We start from the raw sequence: 17,799 nt of genomic DNA on the forward strand, positions 1-17,799 counted from the left end.
GTAAGGGGGGGGGGGGGCAGAAAGAGCGAGAGACAGAGGTAAATAACAAGTCTCACTTTTATTGACTGAGGAACTACACATTGTGACTCTTCAGTTTTTCCCTCATCTGGCTTGTTGAAAGTAAATAACAGTTAGAAATGGCAAACAAAGAAGGATACATGCTTGATATGTCTGAACATGAATAATGTGAGTTTACAGGTGGCTTTGCTCTTTACCTTGGTGGCTGAATCTTGAACCTCTCGAAAACCTCTGGGTAGAGGAGAGGGAAGACCACCATCTCTTTCAGGGACTGGATGTGGTTGGACAGCCCTCCTACGCTTTCAAACTTCACTGAGGTGTCCAGATTCATGGGGTCCACATCAGCGAGGCTAGCTCCCACCTTGGCCCTGTCCCTCAGTACCCCACTGGCCAGGTCCTCTGCTCGCAAGTTCATAGGCAGACACCTTTACAAATAACAAGTGTTAGCACTGTGCTTCCAGATATATCTGCAGCTCAACACTGATAGACCGGTGAAGGACAGTCGATGTGCTGTGGTCCTTTGTAGCTCAGTTCGTTGAGCATGGCACTTGGAACGCCAGGATAGTGGGTTCAATCCCCGGGACCGCCCATAGGTAAAATGTATGACTAAGTCACTTTGGATAAAAGCGTCTGCTAAATTGCCTATATTATAAATATATTATTGCTGTGAGCTTTCTGGTGCATAACGGCTGCTGTGTATCACTAGGGGTGTTAGAGTGGTCGTATTACTGCCACACCGGCGGTCACGAGTCATGATGGCAGTCAAATTCCCTGTGACCGTTTAGTCCCGGTAATTAGGCTTCTCCAAGCTCTGATACTGCTGATGGTCGTTAGTAGCCTACCAAACTTGCTAACTGCCTGGTACTCAGTGCTTTATTGTCCCTCTAATCACTCTGACATCAATGCAAATGTAATTGAAAATCTAATCAAAGACTTCATGACAGCCCATGAGCTCATGTTGCACAACATTTCTATAGGCTAGGCCTACTATATCTATCTATATACCTAATATTAAGCACATTACTTCGCTTTACAACAGGGGTATAAGCCTGCCTGGCTGGCATGAAAATGGAGCCACGGGAAATGCGTCCTCCCTTCATTATATATTTTTCCCCATGCCCGTTCCAAGAAAGGTGCATGATAATGGTCCATTCTAAATCAAAACTAATTTCACACATACTATATTTAGAATACAGTGCATTCAGAAAGTATTCAGAACCATTTACTTTTTTCACATGTTACATTACAGCCTTATTCTAAAATTGATTAAATAGTGATTTCTCCCCCAAATCAAATATACACACAATATCCCATAATGACAAAGCAAAAAAAGGTATTACAAATTTTTAAAAAACTGAAATATCACATTTACATAAGTATTCAGACCCTTTACTCAGTACTTTGTTTAAGCACCTTTGGCAGCCTCGAGTCTTCTTGGGTATGACACAAGCTTGTCATAAGTCCGGGCTCTGGATGGGCCACTCAAGGACATTCAGAGATATAACCCGAAGCCACTCCTGCGTTGTCTTGGCTGTGTACTTAGGGTCATTGTCCTTTTGGAAGGTGAACTTATCCCCAGTCTGAGGCACCGAGTGCTCTGGAGCAGGTTTTCATCAAAAATTTCTGTACTTTGCTCCAGTCATCTTTCCCTCGATCCTGACTAGTCTCCCAGTCCCTGCCGCTGAAAAACATCCCCACAGCATGCTGCCGCCACCACCATGCTTCAACGCAGGGATGGTGCCAGGTTTCCTCCAGACATGACTCTGTTTGTTGTGCCATTGTTTCTCATGGTCTGAGAGTCTTTAGGTGCCTTTTGGCAAACTCCAAGCAGGCTGTCATACGCCTTTTACTGAGGAGTGGCTTCCATACCATTCCACTACCATAAAGACCTGATTATGGAGTACTGCAGAGATGGAAGAACCTTCCAGAAGGACAACCATCTCCACAGAGGATCTCTGGAGGGCTCAGTGAACATCAGGTTCTTGGTCATCTCCCTGACCAAGGCCCTTCTCTCCTGATTGCTCAGTTTGGCTGGGCGGACAGCTCTAGGAAGAGTCTTGGTGGTTCCAAACTTCTTCCATTTAAGAATGATAGAAGCTACTGTGTTCTTGGGGACCTTGCTGCAGAAATGTTATTGGTACCCTTCCCCAGATCTGTGCCTCGACACAATCCTGTCGCAGAGCTCTATGGTTTTTGCTCTGACATGCACTGTCAACTGTGGGAGCTTACAGGTGTGCCTTTCCAAATCATGTCCAATCAATTGAAATTTACCACAGGTGGACTCCAATCAAGTTGAAGAAACATCAAGGATGATCAATGGAAACAGGATGCACCTGAGCTCAATTTCAAGTCTCATATCAAAGGGTCTGAATACTTATGTAAATAAGATGTTTATTTTTTATTTTTTATCAATTTGGAAAAAAATCTAAAAACCTGTTTTCGCTTTGTCATTATGGGGTATTGTGTAGATTGATGAGGATTTTTTATTTTATTTAATCAATTTTAGAATACGTCTGAAACGTAACAAAATGTGGAATAAGTCAAGGGGGCTGAATACTTTCCGAAAGGACTGTATGTAAAGGCAACATTAAATTAAGAATAGTCTGATAGGCTAATATTGTCACCCATCACTTGTGAATGATGTCCAGCTTGTGCAATAAGGCAAGAAATAGCTTGCATTTTTTTTGCGATTTCTTCAAATCATAGTCGCACACTTCATATAGCCTAGCCCATAGACCTATATGCTTTGATAACATTTCTATTACAACTTAATTGTTTTAATTTTTTAACCTTAATTTAACTAGTCAAGTCAGTTAAGACAAATTCTTACTTACAATGACGGCCTACCGGTGAACAGTGGATTAACTGCCTTGTTCATGGGCAGAATGACAGATTTTTACCTTGTCAGCTCGGGGATACGATCCTGCAACCTTTCGGTTACTAGTCCAACACTTTAACCACTAGGCTATCTGCCCCCCCTGAAGTGGCCAAATAACTTCTTAAAATTAAGCACTTTATAACCGGTGTAGAGCCTAATTGAGATACATTGGCGGCGGTCGAGTTTCAAGTTTGGGAAATATAATTTTCTCCATAAAAATGAACCTTTATAATAAAGCATTACATGCATCATTTTGTCGTCACTTTTGAGAACTTGGCAAATGCAACCGAAAATCACAACACTTATCAAAACAACCTATCATACTTTTAAAACTCACCTCACTGTGATGATCAATTTGAAGAAATAAGTTCAACAGCAGGTTGAAACAGCGCTTTCTAAGGTGAAGATTCATTCAAAACAACCATATGCATATAAGAGCTAATGCATAGGCTTATGAGCCCAAGCCCCAAAACTACATTCAAATGATGATTGTGCCATTATACAATACATAGCCTACCGCATATTATGCATGGCAGAAGAACATAAAACTAAACAAATTTATTGCCTACCTCCTCAAGCCATTTGCACTCACTGTATATAGATTTTCTTTTTTCTATTTTGTTATTGACTGTACGCTTCTTTATTCCATGTGTAACTCTGTGTTGTTTGTGTCGCTCTGCTTTGCTTTATCTTGGCCAGGTCGCAGTTGCAAATGATAACGTGTTCTCAACTAGCCTACCTGGTTAAATAAAGATTAAATAAATAAAAACAATTGGGGGGGGGGGGGGACCAAGTGAAATCTGTCTGGGAACATCGATATTAACATGTTTTTGCAACAAAACACATTTCACTAAACTGTTGACAGCCTGTCTGTGCGCTCTAGAAAGGAATAAAGGAGAGTGAGGAGGAGATGGAAACACGTGGTAGTGAGATATTCTGTATATCTAATGTGTTACTCAATTAATCATGAAAATAGAAATAAATTCCTATTACTAGAATATTCAAAATCAAATACAAATTCCCTATTTGTTGGCTAACTGTAAGCTGCCCTACACCATCAATGAACCAACAGCATCACCTAGCCCTAGGACTATACGTTCTCTCCGAGACTCATGGATAGACATTTTGGAGCATAAGGTAATCAGTCCATCCAGTATGTATAATATTCCAGTACACACTCAAAGGCTAGAGCCATTATGTTTCAAAGACATCTTAAAATAGGCTATAGTAGCGAAGGACTGGGTAGCTACAGGAACAAGGTTGGAGAGCCCATGGCACACAGAGTTTGGGTGAAATATCACCTATCGGGCAGCGAGAGCATACTCCTCAAACAGTGGTTGATGTGCGGAGTGAAGTGTAGTTGTATTTATTTCTCAGCTGGCCATATTATGCTCCGCTATAAAACCCAAGTAAGTAGCCTACAAAACGGACTGGCGGGAAAGCTCACGGCCTCCATTCCTATTGGAGTGCATACAGATGACATGTCTTTTTCCCCTCCCCTGTCCATGTGATAATGGCCCATTCTATATCAAAACCAAATTTGACATATTAGTGAAGACGAGATTAAATTGAGAATAGTCTGATGGGTGAAAATCTGTTGATGAGAGCACAGCTGTGCAGCCCGAGGCAAGGAACAGAGCACAAGCTTTTTCTGCTTCTTTCTCAAATCATCAATAGCCTTTTGGTTGCTCCATGCAGCCCATATATGTTTTGATTTAAGAGATTCTAAGGTTTGTATCATTCACAACTAAAGTTGTTCATCTTACTATAAAATGATAAATACAATTATGACACAGGACTTAAGCATATCCAAGCCTACAGCCTATGGCATGGAGAATAGCCAGATAACATACAGTAGGCCAACTCATTCTGTTCTTCTGAAATACATTTTCTTCATATCATGTTTCTTTAGACCTGTCTAAAATAAATAATGGATTTGTAGTGATGATATATATTACATTGATTTAGACTTCTTTTGTAGATGACGCACATCAGCAGCTTGTATGTGTGGAGGCCTGGTTATGCTATACATGTTTATGTTAATTAACGATCAATTACAGTGAGACCGGCAGTCTTTTGCATGACAATAACCAGCTGACAGAATTTCACGACCGCCACAGCCCTATGTAACCCCACCCTATGTACATACAGTTTGGGTGGTGAATGGAAAGTGCTGTGAACTAGTGAAAAGCCACTTATGAATTGTATCTAATATCAAAATCCACCAGGTGAGTGACAGAGAAAGAGGGGTATTCACCTGTTCCTGGCCCGGGTCATGCTCTTGCTTTTCCTCCTCTCAAATCTCTCCTCGTCAGACGACGACGTGGTGTCGCTACTGTGAATGGCATGCTTCTTCACTCTGGACCAGAGGAGGAGAAAAAAGACAAATTGCTCCATATTACACCATGTCAATGTAGCAGGGTTTTCTTATAAATAATTGTTCATGCGGGGTACAAGACCAACCGTATATGGCTTCTCCTAGCTGGAGATCTGTGGGTGTCAAACAGGGAGGGATTGGTTTGTTTTCTGTTGACGGGCTCTGGGACGCAATCATAGACACAGAAGATGTTAAAAGTAGCAGCACTCAAGAGGTATAAAACAAAGACTACCAAGAAATGGTTTCATGCAAGAAAAGGAAAGCTTCAGGCAACTTAGTGGGCCAGTTTCCTAGACCCAGATTACGCCTACTCCTTGACTAAAAGCCACGCTCATTGGCGAATCTGGGGATGGAAAACCGTCCCTTAGGGCTTGCTTTTTTTTATAATAACTTATTTTTTTCCTTTACCGATAGGTGGCGCCTCGTATCTCTGTACAGTCTTGCGCTGCCTCAGGTTGTACGGTCTGTCATTCTCCTCTCCTACCTCCTCTGCCTCATCTCCATCATCCTCATCCTCCGCTTCATCATCCTCTTCTTCCCCGTGAGACTCTAAGTAAACAAGTAAAATATGCTTTTTATTTATTTAATACTTTTTGCCCCTTTTTTCTCCCCAATTTCATGGTATCAGTAGTTACAGTCTTGTCCCATCGCTGCAACTCCTGTATGGACTCGGGAGAGGCGAAGGTCGAGAGCCACGCGTCCTCTGAAACACAACCCCACAAAGCCACACTGCTTTTTGGCACACTTCTCGCTTAACTCAGAAGCACCAATGTGTCGGAGGAAACACGGTACAACTGGCAACCAAAGTCAGCATGCATGCACCCGGCCCGCCACAAGGAGTCGCTAGAGCGCGATGGGACAAGGACATCCCGGCCAGCCAAACCCCCCCCTAACCCGGACAACGTGGCCCATTGTGCGCAGCCTCATGGGTCTCCCGGTTGCGACACAGCCTGGGATCGAACCCCGGTCTGTAGTGACGCCTCTAGCACTGCAAAGTGCCTTAGATCACTGGGGAGGACCTAAAATATTATATTTTAAATGTAGTCTGAACCTCAAGCAACAGACCTGTAACTATGACAAAACTACAGTTCTCAGTCTGTACAGATTTACAAGCCATCCAAACTAAGTCAAACCTTCAGTCCCCTCTTCTTCCTCCTCCTCTTCCTCCTCTGTCTTGCTCATGGCTTTGTGATGTGCCTGCATGCCAAAGGTGTTCCTGCGCAGTGACTTCCTCCTCTTCACACGAGAATACATGTCCATGTTTTCCTAGAAGATCAGGAGTAGAGTAAGGTTCAGCTTGCTGGCCTGCCATCATAACGTCCACCAATGGAGTTGGTGGACGTCCACCAACCCACTTTCATATTGCCATGGTGCATTTTATTTATGGAATAATACAGATTGATTGACAGACTCACCACCTCAGTGTCGGTCCACATGCGGAGTCTCTCCACCTCCCTGTTCTGTCTGATGCTGCTGATGTTGTCCATCTCCTGAAGAACTGCCTCCGCCGTGCTGACAATACACACATCGTCATCGGAAGTATCAAACACAGATGCATATGAATGACTTCACCGAAGTTCTACGAGTAAGGCTTCGCCGATCATCACGTTACACATCTTCATATCCATCACTGTTCACCTGTCTGCCAACCATTAAACAAGGAGATTCACTGTCCACCTCAACGCGGTTTTCACTTTCTGCTTTACAGATCCACCACCTCCAGGTCATACACATTCATTATTTTGTCAAATATTAAGTCTATTAAAATGATCCGTTTGAATGTAAAACCTTTATCTGGTAGTACTGTTGACATCTGGGTGATGTGTGTGTGCCTGTGTTTCCATTATCCAGTAATAGCCAGCCTTTGTCCGGTAAAAAAAATTGCCGCTGGCCGAATAATGCAAAATAATGTTTTGTAGCCTATTCATTGATGGAAATACCATTCAATGGAAATACATTTGACTGGTCATTCTTATCTATAGGTTAATTAGCATAATGTTGTGGAATTAAATTGGCGTGTGTGTAAAGTATATTGGTTATGTATCTTATTTATCACATGCGTACAGCATACAGATACAGAGCCTTTGAGTTGACAATCTGTCAGTGCCAGAGCTGCCGCTGCAGCATCTTGTTGTGCTTTCAAGACAACTAGTAACTGAAAAATACGAGGTCAAATCATGACGTCAGTGATCTCCAGGCCGCAAAGTCAGAGCTCTAGAAAGAAGCCCGAGTTCCCGAGTTGGAATACCATTCAAAACTACTTTTTCCAGTCGGAGATAGTTTTTTCCTCCAGTTGTCTTGAACACTCTGAAGTCTGAAATTGGAGATTTTTAAGTTCCTAGTTGTTTTGAATGTGGAGTCACATGTCAATGGAAGGCAGGCTTCATCAGCACATCACACACCACTGTCACAATGCCACTTTATATAATGTTTTCATACCCTACATTACTCATCTCATATGTATATACTGTACTCTATACCATCTACTGCATCTTGCCTATGCCGTTCGGGCATCAATCATTCATATATTTTTATGAACATATTCGTATTCATTCCTTTACACTTGTGTGTTGTTGTGAAATTGTTAGGTTATATTACATGTTAGATATTACTGCATGGTCGGAACTAGAAGCACAAGCATTTCACTACACTCGCATTAACATCTGTTAACCATGTGTATGTGACAAATAAATTTGATTTGCAATGAGCTGGAGGCAGTATGCATTTTGAAAACATATACTTAAATTGTTTGAAACCTGAATGTTTTAAAACATATGAGGCATGTCTTACCTTGCTTCAAATTAGCCTATTAGATCTCCTATCTTTCAGCATATCTAATGGATATTTTAATCTCTGTCACATGAAACCGCTCGCATGTGCAGTACCCCTTTAACAATGGTGTTGTCCTGCTAACTGCATTATGGAAAGAACATTCACACGTAGCCTACTGCTTTGTGTGCATTGCTGTGCTTATAATGTGAATAAATAGTTGATCAACATTTTATTCTAAACGTTCTGATCTGTTGCATCAGCCTCATTGCTTTTTAACAGGTTTTTTATGTAGCCTGGGCCTGCTGGTTGTATGAATTTGGGATCCATCATCCCACAACTGTCCCAGAGTCTGTTAGGAACAGGTTATTTCTTTCTCCACAAGCTGACCAATAGAATAGGTAGACTAAACTTTTCTACTGTAGTAAATTGACATAGGCTAGTGATTTTTCTGTTCGTTACTCATCTTGTTGGCTGAGGAAAAGTACATGTGGACAGTTATTCTAACATGTTCAAAGTGCACATCAGCATTCAGTAAGGAAAACCACACATCGCTGCATCCTCGACTTGTATGTTCTGTTAATATGAATGACAATATTCTAAATGTGATTTCTGTCACAAGGATAATAAAACAAGGAAAATTCAGACATGTGGGAACATTTTGCCTGTACCCACAAGGAAAATGGCTATTTTGGGCTTAGGGGTTAGGGTTACAATTAGGGTTAAGAAGTTTGGGTTAAGGTTGGGGAAAATAGGATTTTGAATGGGAATCAATTGTTTAGTACCCACAAGGATCGTAAAACCAACGTGTGTGTGTTACCTGTTGACGAGCTGGTCAAAAAGCAGGCTCTGGTTGAGGTGTTCAAACTGGCTCTTCCTCACTCGGCAGCTCCTCTTCAGATCAACATGGCCGTTCATGTGAGAGTGGTCTCCTGCCCCGTCCTCCTTATGGGCTGCCGGGGTCAGAGGTTACAGGTCAAAACAAAGCTGTCTAATCTAACGTATACGCCAACTAATACTGTACCTACATGCAAACAATGTCATGGTCTTGGAATAACCAAATGAAAGCTTTGGTAATGAAAATGATGTTACCATGTCCATTTTGCAGGGCGCCAGAGGACAACCTGAAACAACACATTGAGATGTGTCAATATAAACACATTGCAAAAAATATATATATTTTTTTAAATACTGCTCAGACAGTAAACAACAGATGGGGTTGAATCCACAGTCCACACGGCCAGTACAGGAATTGAACCCAAAACGGCCACAACCCGTGCTGTTCCCTTGCCCCCTCACCTGGTGCGGTGGGTGGGCATGACCCAGGAGACCCTCTGGCCCTTGGCCTGGGACGAGGGAGTGATGTCGCTGGAGCTTGGTGGGGTCTGTCTACGGGTCCGCTTCGAGGGAGGGGACATTCCAGGACTGCTAGGACTGCTCACATCACTGCTGGGATCCTTCTGGAGGGGAGGAGAGACAGTGGTTAGAGAGAGAGAGAAAGACAGCTAGAGAGAGGAGAGAGATGGAAAGAGACAGCAGACGAAGTGAGTGAAGCAAAGCCAGACTGGCTGAGAGATAAAAAGATAAGTCTGCTGCAGACTTCCACAGAAGAAGAGATGGAGACAGCGGGAGAAAGGAGACCGAGAGACTCATTGATGCACTGAATGTTTATTTTTTAAATCTATATACAGTTACATGTCGGGACAATATTTCTGACAATACATTGTATCGTTTTGACAATATCGCAATATTATTTTTGTGCTTATTTAACGAGTTACCGTTTTCCGAATTAACTCTTAAAGATAAAGATCTTACATTTATCATTCATTTATTAATTGTTACCTTCTAATCAGTCTCATTCTGAATATCGCAAAACTCATCAGCAATATACAAATTGGCTTCATTATTTATTTCCTTACTAAATAATCACACAGAATTACATAAACACACAAACAGGATAGCTTACACATTGATGACTACATATAATGCAATGAAAAGTCCCTAGAGGTCTTCCTAGCCTTCATATCAGGTTAGTCAATGGAAAGGGGGTGGGGACAGATAAAGAGCAGGAAAGACAATGGACCCACTACATACAGTTGATAACTATGCTCATGGACATGCTAATACTTTGCATATGAACGGCCGCTCATTCGAAAATAATTGCAATGTACATATTTAAGCTTTTATGTTGTCAGCTCGCTCTGTTGAAATCGCAAGGTCCATTTTCTGTGGAGAGAGTTATTAATCAGAAGTCTCTGGTTGTGTTCCCCAGAAGTCAAAATGTATTTTGTAGCTGGAGCTTCTCAGATTTCTCGGAGTGTCTGTTATAATGGATACGTCAGATGTACCAATGGTTGTTTGACAGGGAAATGTTCTTCTCTCGTCTTCGGTCGAGTTTCCTAGAGTATTTTACATGTACAGTACTACAAAATGTCTGTTGTAACAATGGGATTTTTAACTTCCCTTTCATTGTGTGGGAGAGTGAGAGTGTTCCTGCAGGTATTTACAACTGTCATAAAACTGTGGTGGGAGAGAGAGAGAGAGAGAGAAAGGGGAGATCTGGCGCCTATGATCCTCACCCAAAAGGGCAAGTCATGACAGCAATAAGTTTGAAACATTTAATCACAATACATATAGAATTGTGACAAACATGAGAATGGCAATACATATTGGCACCAACATATCGTGATTGTGAGCAATATGGCGCCGGAGGGAATGGTGGCCGTTTTATAGGCTCCTGAACAATTGTGCGAAAGACATCGCGGACCAGGCCCAAATCCCAGACACTCAAAGGAGGAGACGGCTCTATAGATGCCGGCGTGCGGGATACCTGACGAAACTAAGTCGGAGAGTGGATAAATCGCCTCTACCATCCGTTCTATTGGTGAACATGCAATCACTGGAGAATAAAGTGGATGAGCTCGGTTCAAGACTATAATATCAACGTGATCTGAAGTAGGCTTTGGCGGTATACTGTATGCAGGGATATTTGGAAATAGCCACGGGATGGTTTTTTAACACTGTTGGAACTACATTTACATTTTAATATTTGTAGCTATTTTTTAAGTAAATACCTGCAGTCAACTTGTACGTTGTACAATACATTAGGCAATAAAGCAGATTGTGTTCTTCATTTCACCTCTCACATTATGAAGCTTATGTATTTCCCCAGAACAGTTGAGCCAGTCAAGTGTTTGTTTGTAAATAGCACAATGGGAGAAAGCAGGTGAGTCCAGCTGTGCATTGACAGGGTTACACTTTATATTGAAAGTCAGTGTTTTTTTTCTTCAATGGAGTGATCAGGGACATTCAACTATAGTTTTCCTTCACAGAAAATACATCAGTGCAACACATAAGTCAGTAAATCGGTTAATTTTCATAAGAGGACAGAAGTGCAACACTATTTGACTGGCAGCCACACCAGTCAATGAGTTTACGTTTTTTATTGGAAAAACAATGAATGGCCATCATATTTCTAATGTTAAAATCTATCATAGAAAGAATGTAGCGAGCTACATTTCCTAATGTAAAATGTATCTTCCATTTTACTGGAGAAACATAGGCTGGCTACACTGGGAAAAGTACTGGAGAAAAGTAGTATCATCAGAACGCTGTCTGCTGATAGATGAGAATTCAGAAACAGCATTCTGAGTTTAGAAGTGCAACTGAAGAACAAAATGGCTGACACCGAGCATAAATTACAATAAGAAACATTTTAGATCTGCAGCAAGATATTTCTTAGGCAGCGAATTTTTTCCTGCGTGAAAAACTCAAAACAATACGTTAACGACCCCTAAGTTTAACTTGCTATCTAAGGGCGTTTTTACATATAGCCCTCTTTAAAAGAACTGATCTCAGTCCTATGTAAAGTGAACTGGGTCTACAAAAAGCAGCAAAAGAACTCCATTATCTTTGGCCTGCCCTTGTCTTTGAATGGGGACAACTATTTCACCAGTTCACTTCACCGATTTTGTGGACCGAGTCCTCTATGCATTCACATTGCTTTGTTTAAAAAGGAAACAAGATCTTTTTCCACAAGTACTCTAGGTTTTTAGAAAGTACAGGACAAGCCATTCAATCAGAACATGTTATCGGACAGCTAGATATACCTACTTACACTTGGGCAGCTAATATATTGCATTTAATAAAAATATGAGACAATAGCAATCAGAAGATAGCAATAAAATGTACATGTAATAGTAACAGAATAAATAGCAATAGAATAACTGCACAATAAATAATGCTGTAATTGAAAATTATACACCCACGGTAGGCTACTACCCCTTTAAGAGCTAGATTAGATTTTGTACTCCATGTTGTGATTCTCACCAAATAAGTTGTCTTCTCACACTATTCAAACCCTACAATCAATAAACAGCTGATGAAGCTCTCAGCCTATAGATCACATGTTGCATACAAATAATCTTAACTAAAAGCTACACACATTTTGGAATTTCTGTGCGTCCTTGACAATCGCTAATCAATATCCAAAAACAGCAGATTTTTCTTGAGAACCTGCACACCATCTATCTTTTGTGGCACCAACATGAGGGTTTCTAGCAAGGGAAACAGTTTTGCAGTAGTCTAGTGTGTGGTGCAGGAATAATGAAAAGCGAACCCAGGGAGCTTTGCATTCACATTGCCCTAAAAAAGGGAACCGAATATCAGAATTCAAGTGAACCGAACTCAGACCACCTCTCGAGAGGCCTCAGTTCGGTTTGCTTCGTGGGGCTCTTTTGAGGGGTCTGAGTTAATTTGGAGTGTTCACACTGCACACAAAAAATTAAGCAACCGCACTGAGATCACAAAAATTGGCTGAAAGGGAACAAGTGTGAAAAGACCCAAAGTAAGTGGCTGAATTAATAAGGTGACAGGGCATCATATTCTGTTTGCTTTCTGGGAGTTTGAGAAGTCAAAGCCCTTTGGATGAGATATTTGTACAGCTGCCACTGCCATCTTGATTTCCTTGCGTTTTTTCCCCTCTCTGTTCTCGTCCAGTCTGCTTCTCCAAGCAGAGTAGGCAGGCCCGTCGCCCTAGTGACTCCACACAGACACAGCATACAGACACGCTGCTGGAGAGCAAGTACTGCTCTTCCTTCAGACAAGCTTTGACAAAACTTTGTTCATTAGCAATGTCTCTCGTTCACATTCGCTTGTAAAATGTCCAAACTCACCAAAAATGACATACGGTAGATCCTACCTATATATGTATAACTTTATGATCTGAATTGCCTGTCTTGCAGGTTGCTTACTTTCGTTTGCACTCGTTAGCATATTTATCTAGCCGCCTCCAAGGAAATTCGCTATTATGGCAATAAGCTCAGCAAAAAAAAGAAACATCCCTTTTTCAGGACCCTGTCTTTCAAAGATAATTCGCAAAAATCCAAATAACTTCACAGATCTTCATTGTAAAGGGTTTAAACACCGTTTCCCATGCTTGTTCAATGAACCATTAACAATTAATGAACATGCACACATGGAACACTCGTTAAGACACTAACAGCTTACAAACGGAAGGCAATTAAGGTCGGTTATGAAAACTTAGAACACTAAAGAGGCCTTTCTACTGACTCTGAAAAAGACCAAAAGAAAGATGTCCAGGGTCCCTGCTCATCTGCGTGAACGTGCCTTAGGCATGCTGCAAAGAGGCATGAGGACTGCAGATGTGGCCAGGGCAATAAATTGCAATGTCAGTACTGTGAGACGCCTAAAACAGCGCTACAGAGAGACAGGACAGACAACTGATCGTCCTCGCAGTGGCAGATCACGTGTAACAAAACCTGCACAGGATCGGTACATCTGAACATCACACCTGCAGGACAGATACAGGATGGCAACAACAACTGCCCAAGTTACACCAGGAACGCACAATCCCTCCATCAGTGCTCAGACTGTCCGCAATAGGCTGAGAGAGGCTGGACTGAGGGCTTGTAGGCCTGTTGTAAGGCAGGTCCTCACCAGACATTACCGGCAACAACGTCGCCTATGGGCACAAACCCACCGGCACTGGATCAGACAGGACTGGCAAAAAGTGCTCTTCACTGACGAGTCGCGGTTTTGTCTCACCAGGGGTGATGGTCGGATTTGCGTTTATCGTCAAAGGAATGAGCGTTACACCGAGGCCTGTACTCTGGAGCGGGATCGATTTGGAGGTGGAGGGTCCGTCATGGTCTGGGGCGGTGTGTCACAGCATCATCGGACTGAGCATGTTGTCGTTGCAGGCAATCTTAACGCTGTACATTACAGGGAAGACATCCTCCTCCCTTATGTGGTACCCTTCCTGCAGCCTCATCCTGACATGACCCTCCAGCATGACGATGCCACCAGCCATACTGCTCGTTCTGTGTGTAATTTCCTGCAAGACAGGAATGTCAGTGTTCTGCCATGTCCAGTGAAGAGCCCGGATCTGGGACCTGTTGGATTGGATGGTGAAGGCTAGGGCCATTCCCCCCCCAGAAATTGGCTAAGGTGTATGTAAACTTCTGACTTCAACTGTACATATCTACCTCAATTACTTCACACCCCTACACATCTACTCATTACTGGTACCCCGTGTATACAGCCAAATTATCATTACTCATTTTGTACTTAGTCCTTTTGTTATTCCTTTTTTCCTCTAGATTGTTGGGAAGTGCCCGTAAGTAAGCATTTCACTGTTCGTCTAAACTTGTTGTTTTCAAAGCATGTGACAAATAAAATGACTTGGATAATATTGTATCCTGAGGTCCCTGGCAATTCCCAGCCCTACTGAACCATACCCCACTGAGGAGGATAAAGAGATGCCATGTCCTTGGTACTTGTATGTCCTTTAGTCTGTAAGCCTCCCTTCCTTATTGATACAACACAAAAGCCTGTCTGATGCCATAGACCACTGCTAGCAGCCTACAGGGAGACTAGTCTATCACCCAGATGAGACAAGGAGAAATGTGCATCACACATCAATGACTGTACGTAAGGACTGTGTTCTGTTCAATCTTTCACTCAGCATTCCATTCACACTTGCTCTCTCTCGCTCACTGTTCCTCACAGCCCGTCTTGTGTCTGCGCTCCTGTGAATACTTATCTGTCAAAACTCTGTCACTGTTGTTGAGGTGCGACTGCACTGCAGCCATACAAGAAAAATGGGGCGCCTATAAAGGACTGGAACCACTATCCTGGCTCCAGATCTGTTAGTACTGTTTTTTGTTGGCAAATGGCGATAATAAACTTAATTTAATTTAAAGACTAATTTCCTTCATTTAAAATAAATTAACAGTACAGTGCATCTTTTCAAGGTTAGCCCAAAAGCCGTTTCATCTTATCAATATTAAGTCGTTTCATCTTATTGTCCAATGGGAATCCATGCAGCCATTTCGTACTTAAAACATTCTCCATTCAGGCTCCGTAAACTTGATTTAATGGCGAGAAGGTGGGAAAAAAAACAGGGAAAATATGCATACTTTAGGAAACAATTTTCCACCACCATTCTAGTGGCTAAATGCTAGTCCCGATGTTGCGTATGGTGTTTAGCCAATCAGGTTGCAGCAGTCTGTTGTTTACACTTGGTCCGAACGCTGTACACAATGTCAGGAAGTAGCATTAGCCACAGAGTAGAGGAAAATTATGTTTCATTTTTTTTTAAAGCACATATTTTCCCGCCTTCTTTTTGCAGTTAAGGAGGAAATCGACGCCTTTGTAGCCTGAATGGAGAATGTTTTATGTACAAAGCGTCCACATGGGACAGGACAGTATAGCCAATTGGACGGTAACATGGGATGACTCAATATCGCCATCTGCCGGCCTGTAGACTATGTTCAGGTATAATCTCAAACCTAGTGCTTCAAACTGGAAAGTTAAAATTTACTCAACACCTAACAACCTGTTGCACAATTTAAGACATATGTCGATTATCATGACAGACTAACTAACGTTAAGTTTTTCAAATTGACAATAAATCTGTAAAACACTCAAGAGGGTAAGCAAATATGAATTTTGCTATGTGTAATTGTATCCACAACAGCTTGGCTACATTTACGTATACGTTAGTACATCATACTGTTTACATTTTGGATCGTTATTGTTGTGACATAATGTCGGAATTGAAGCATTAACACTTTAATCGATATCTTTAGTATACTATTTTAACCTGCAATAAACTAAACCCCCTTAATATTAAGTCAGCAGTAGCCCGTATAGTTGATCACTTCAAGTTTTTTTACAAACAAAAAAGTTCAGCGAGTTCAACTTCAAGCTAGCTAGCTAAATAAAGGACGTTAGCGAGCTAACGTTAACTGTTGTGAATCACAAGGGTTCCTTTTGAGTTCCCTTCCCCCACAATAAGCTAGCTAGCAATAGCCTGTAATTTCTTTACATATAGCGATAAAAACGGTTAGCAATACAACATGCTTATCGATAACATTCAACACGTAAACTGCCCCGTGTCTCTTTGTTTTAAGCTGTCGAGTACACACCAAGACAGGCTAGCTAGCAGGCTAATGTATTTCCTGCCAGTCAGTGGGCCAGTGCGGTAGACTGTAGCAGGGGCAACACAAAGGGAACTCAACTTGGAGCTAGCAACGAGCTAACCTGCAAGCTATCAGTCAAGCAATGCCGTTCGTGTTAATGGCAAGCTTTTTAATTAATGCATGCAAAGCCACATTTATTCGTAAAATAAATTGTTGGTGTCAAATATTGTACACTTTTTTTTTTAAGAAAAAAGCAATGACAACCGGCTTGAGGCCAAAGCTAGCTAACATAGCTTGCCGGGCAGTGGAGAAAATAACCCGCTTACATGTTCTTCATGTTCTTCATTCCTGGCGGAAGATCGGGTCCTGGACGAGATGAAGAGAGTGCTCGGCTCATGCCGAGAGCTCTTTCTTGTGTTCACCATGATTTTTCAGTTTATTTGCACTTGTTTAGTCTGTCTATCCGTCTGTACACTGCCTCAGTAAGCACGGCATTGAAGCGCCATTCTCTTTCGCTAGTTCTCCTGGCAAAATTCGCTCGCGGACCACTTCCGCTTTGCAATGCTAGCTTGTCAGTCCAGGGACTAGACTTCAGAAATACCAAAGTTTTGTTATTTGATGAGGATAGATAAAATGTTCAATTGAAAGAGTTGCATGTAGCCATATCACACATATATATATATATTATTATTTTTTACGTTTGCCACTCTACTCTACTACAACTGGCTTGCTATCTAATCTGACTGAAGTCAAGTCGTTTCAGTTTTCCAAAAACGTTCGTATTTTACTGTTTTCAAACCAATTACTTGTAGCTAATATAACGGACATTTTCTTTGTAAAATGTAACGGTTATTTAATCGTCTCGTTTAATAATAATGAACTGACACTAATGAGTTTATTCGATTAAATGTGATATTTCACTTGATAAAATGATAAATGTCTCCTGCTGTCTGCAATTTACAGTCGAGCCACGTGCGCGCGTGCAGCTGTTGTTTTGGTTTGCAGCCAGAGCACAACTGGACGGAAATGATGAACATGCAAATAACTGATTCATTGTAGTAGCCTATCTGTAATTAATTTCTTAACAGACTGTTTAGCCATGTTTATTTTGCACTGCCAATCAGTAGAATGTTCTACTATTTCATCAAGCATATTGCTAAAATTCTGAGTGTCTCTGACTCACTGTGCTTATAGGCCACACAACAACACCATATGCATCGTGTGTGTGTGAGAGAGAGGGTGAATACTACCGGTGTTGGCGATCTGAGCTGACCATCTGTTTTGTTCTTGTTGAACGTGTGATGGATGGGTCT

At 41.7% G+C, this 17,799-nt stretch overlaps 1 protein-coding gene across 1 annotated transcript in view; it reads right to left on the reverse strand.

Moving 5' to 3' along the window:
- The window catches only part of LOC120019112 (ATPase family AAA domain-containing protein 2-like), a 113,020-nt gene extending 96,017 nt beyond the window's left edge, over positions 1–17,003 (reverse strand). The window contains exons 1-10 of the mRNA XM_038962374.1: positions 16,813–17,003; positions 9,342–9,502; positions 9,135–9,166; positions 8,863–8,995; positions 6,689–6,785; positions 6,407–6,539; positions 5,682–5,822; positions 5,360–5,435; positions 5,154–5,255; positions 216–443 (exon numbers count right to left, since the gene is read on the reverse strand). Of these exons, the coding sequence (XP_038818302.1) occupies positions 216–443; positions 5,154–5,255; positions 5,360–5,435; positions 5,682–5,822; positions 6,407–6,539; positions 6,689–6,785; positions 8,863–8,995; positions 9,135–9,166; positions 9,342–9,502; positions 16,813–16,911 (1,202 nt within the window). The 5' untranslated portion in view covers positions 16,912–17,003. The remainder of the gene's footprint in view (positions 1–215; positions 444–5,153; positions 5,256–5,359; positions 5,436–5,681; positions 5,823–6,406; positions 6,540–6,688; positions 6,786–8,862; positions 8,996–9,134; positions 9,167–9,341; positions 9,503–16,812) is intronic.
- Positions 17,004–17,799: the final 796 nt, after the last annotated feature.

This window comes from Salvelinus namaycush, chromosome 24 (genome assembly GCF_016432855.1).
Source record: "Salvelinus namaycush isolate Seneca chromosome 24, SaNama_1.0, whole genome shotgun sequence".
Lineage (NCBI taxonomy): Eukaryota > Metazoa > Chordata > Actinopteri > Salmoniformes > Salmonidae > Salvelinus > Salvelinus namaycush.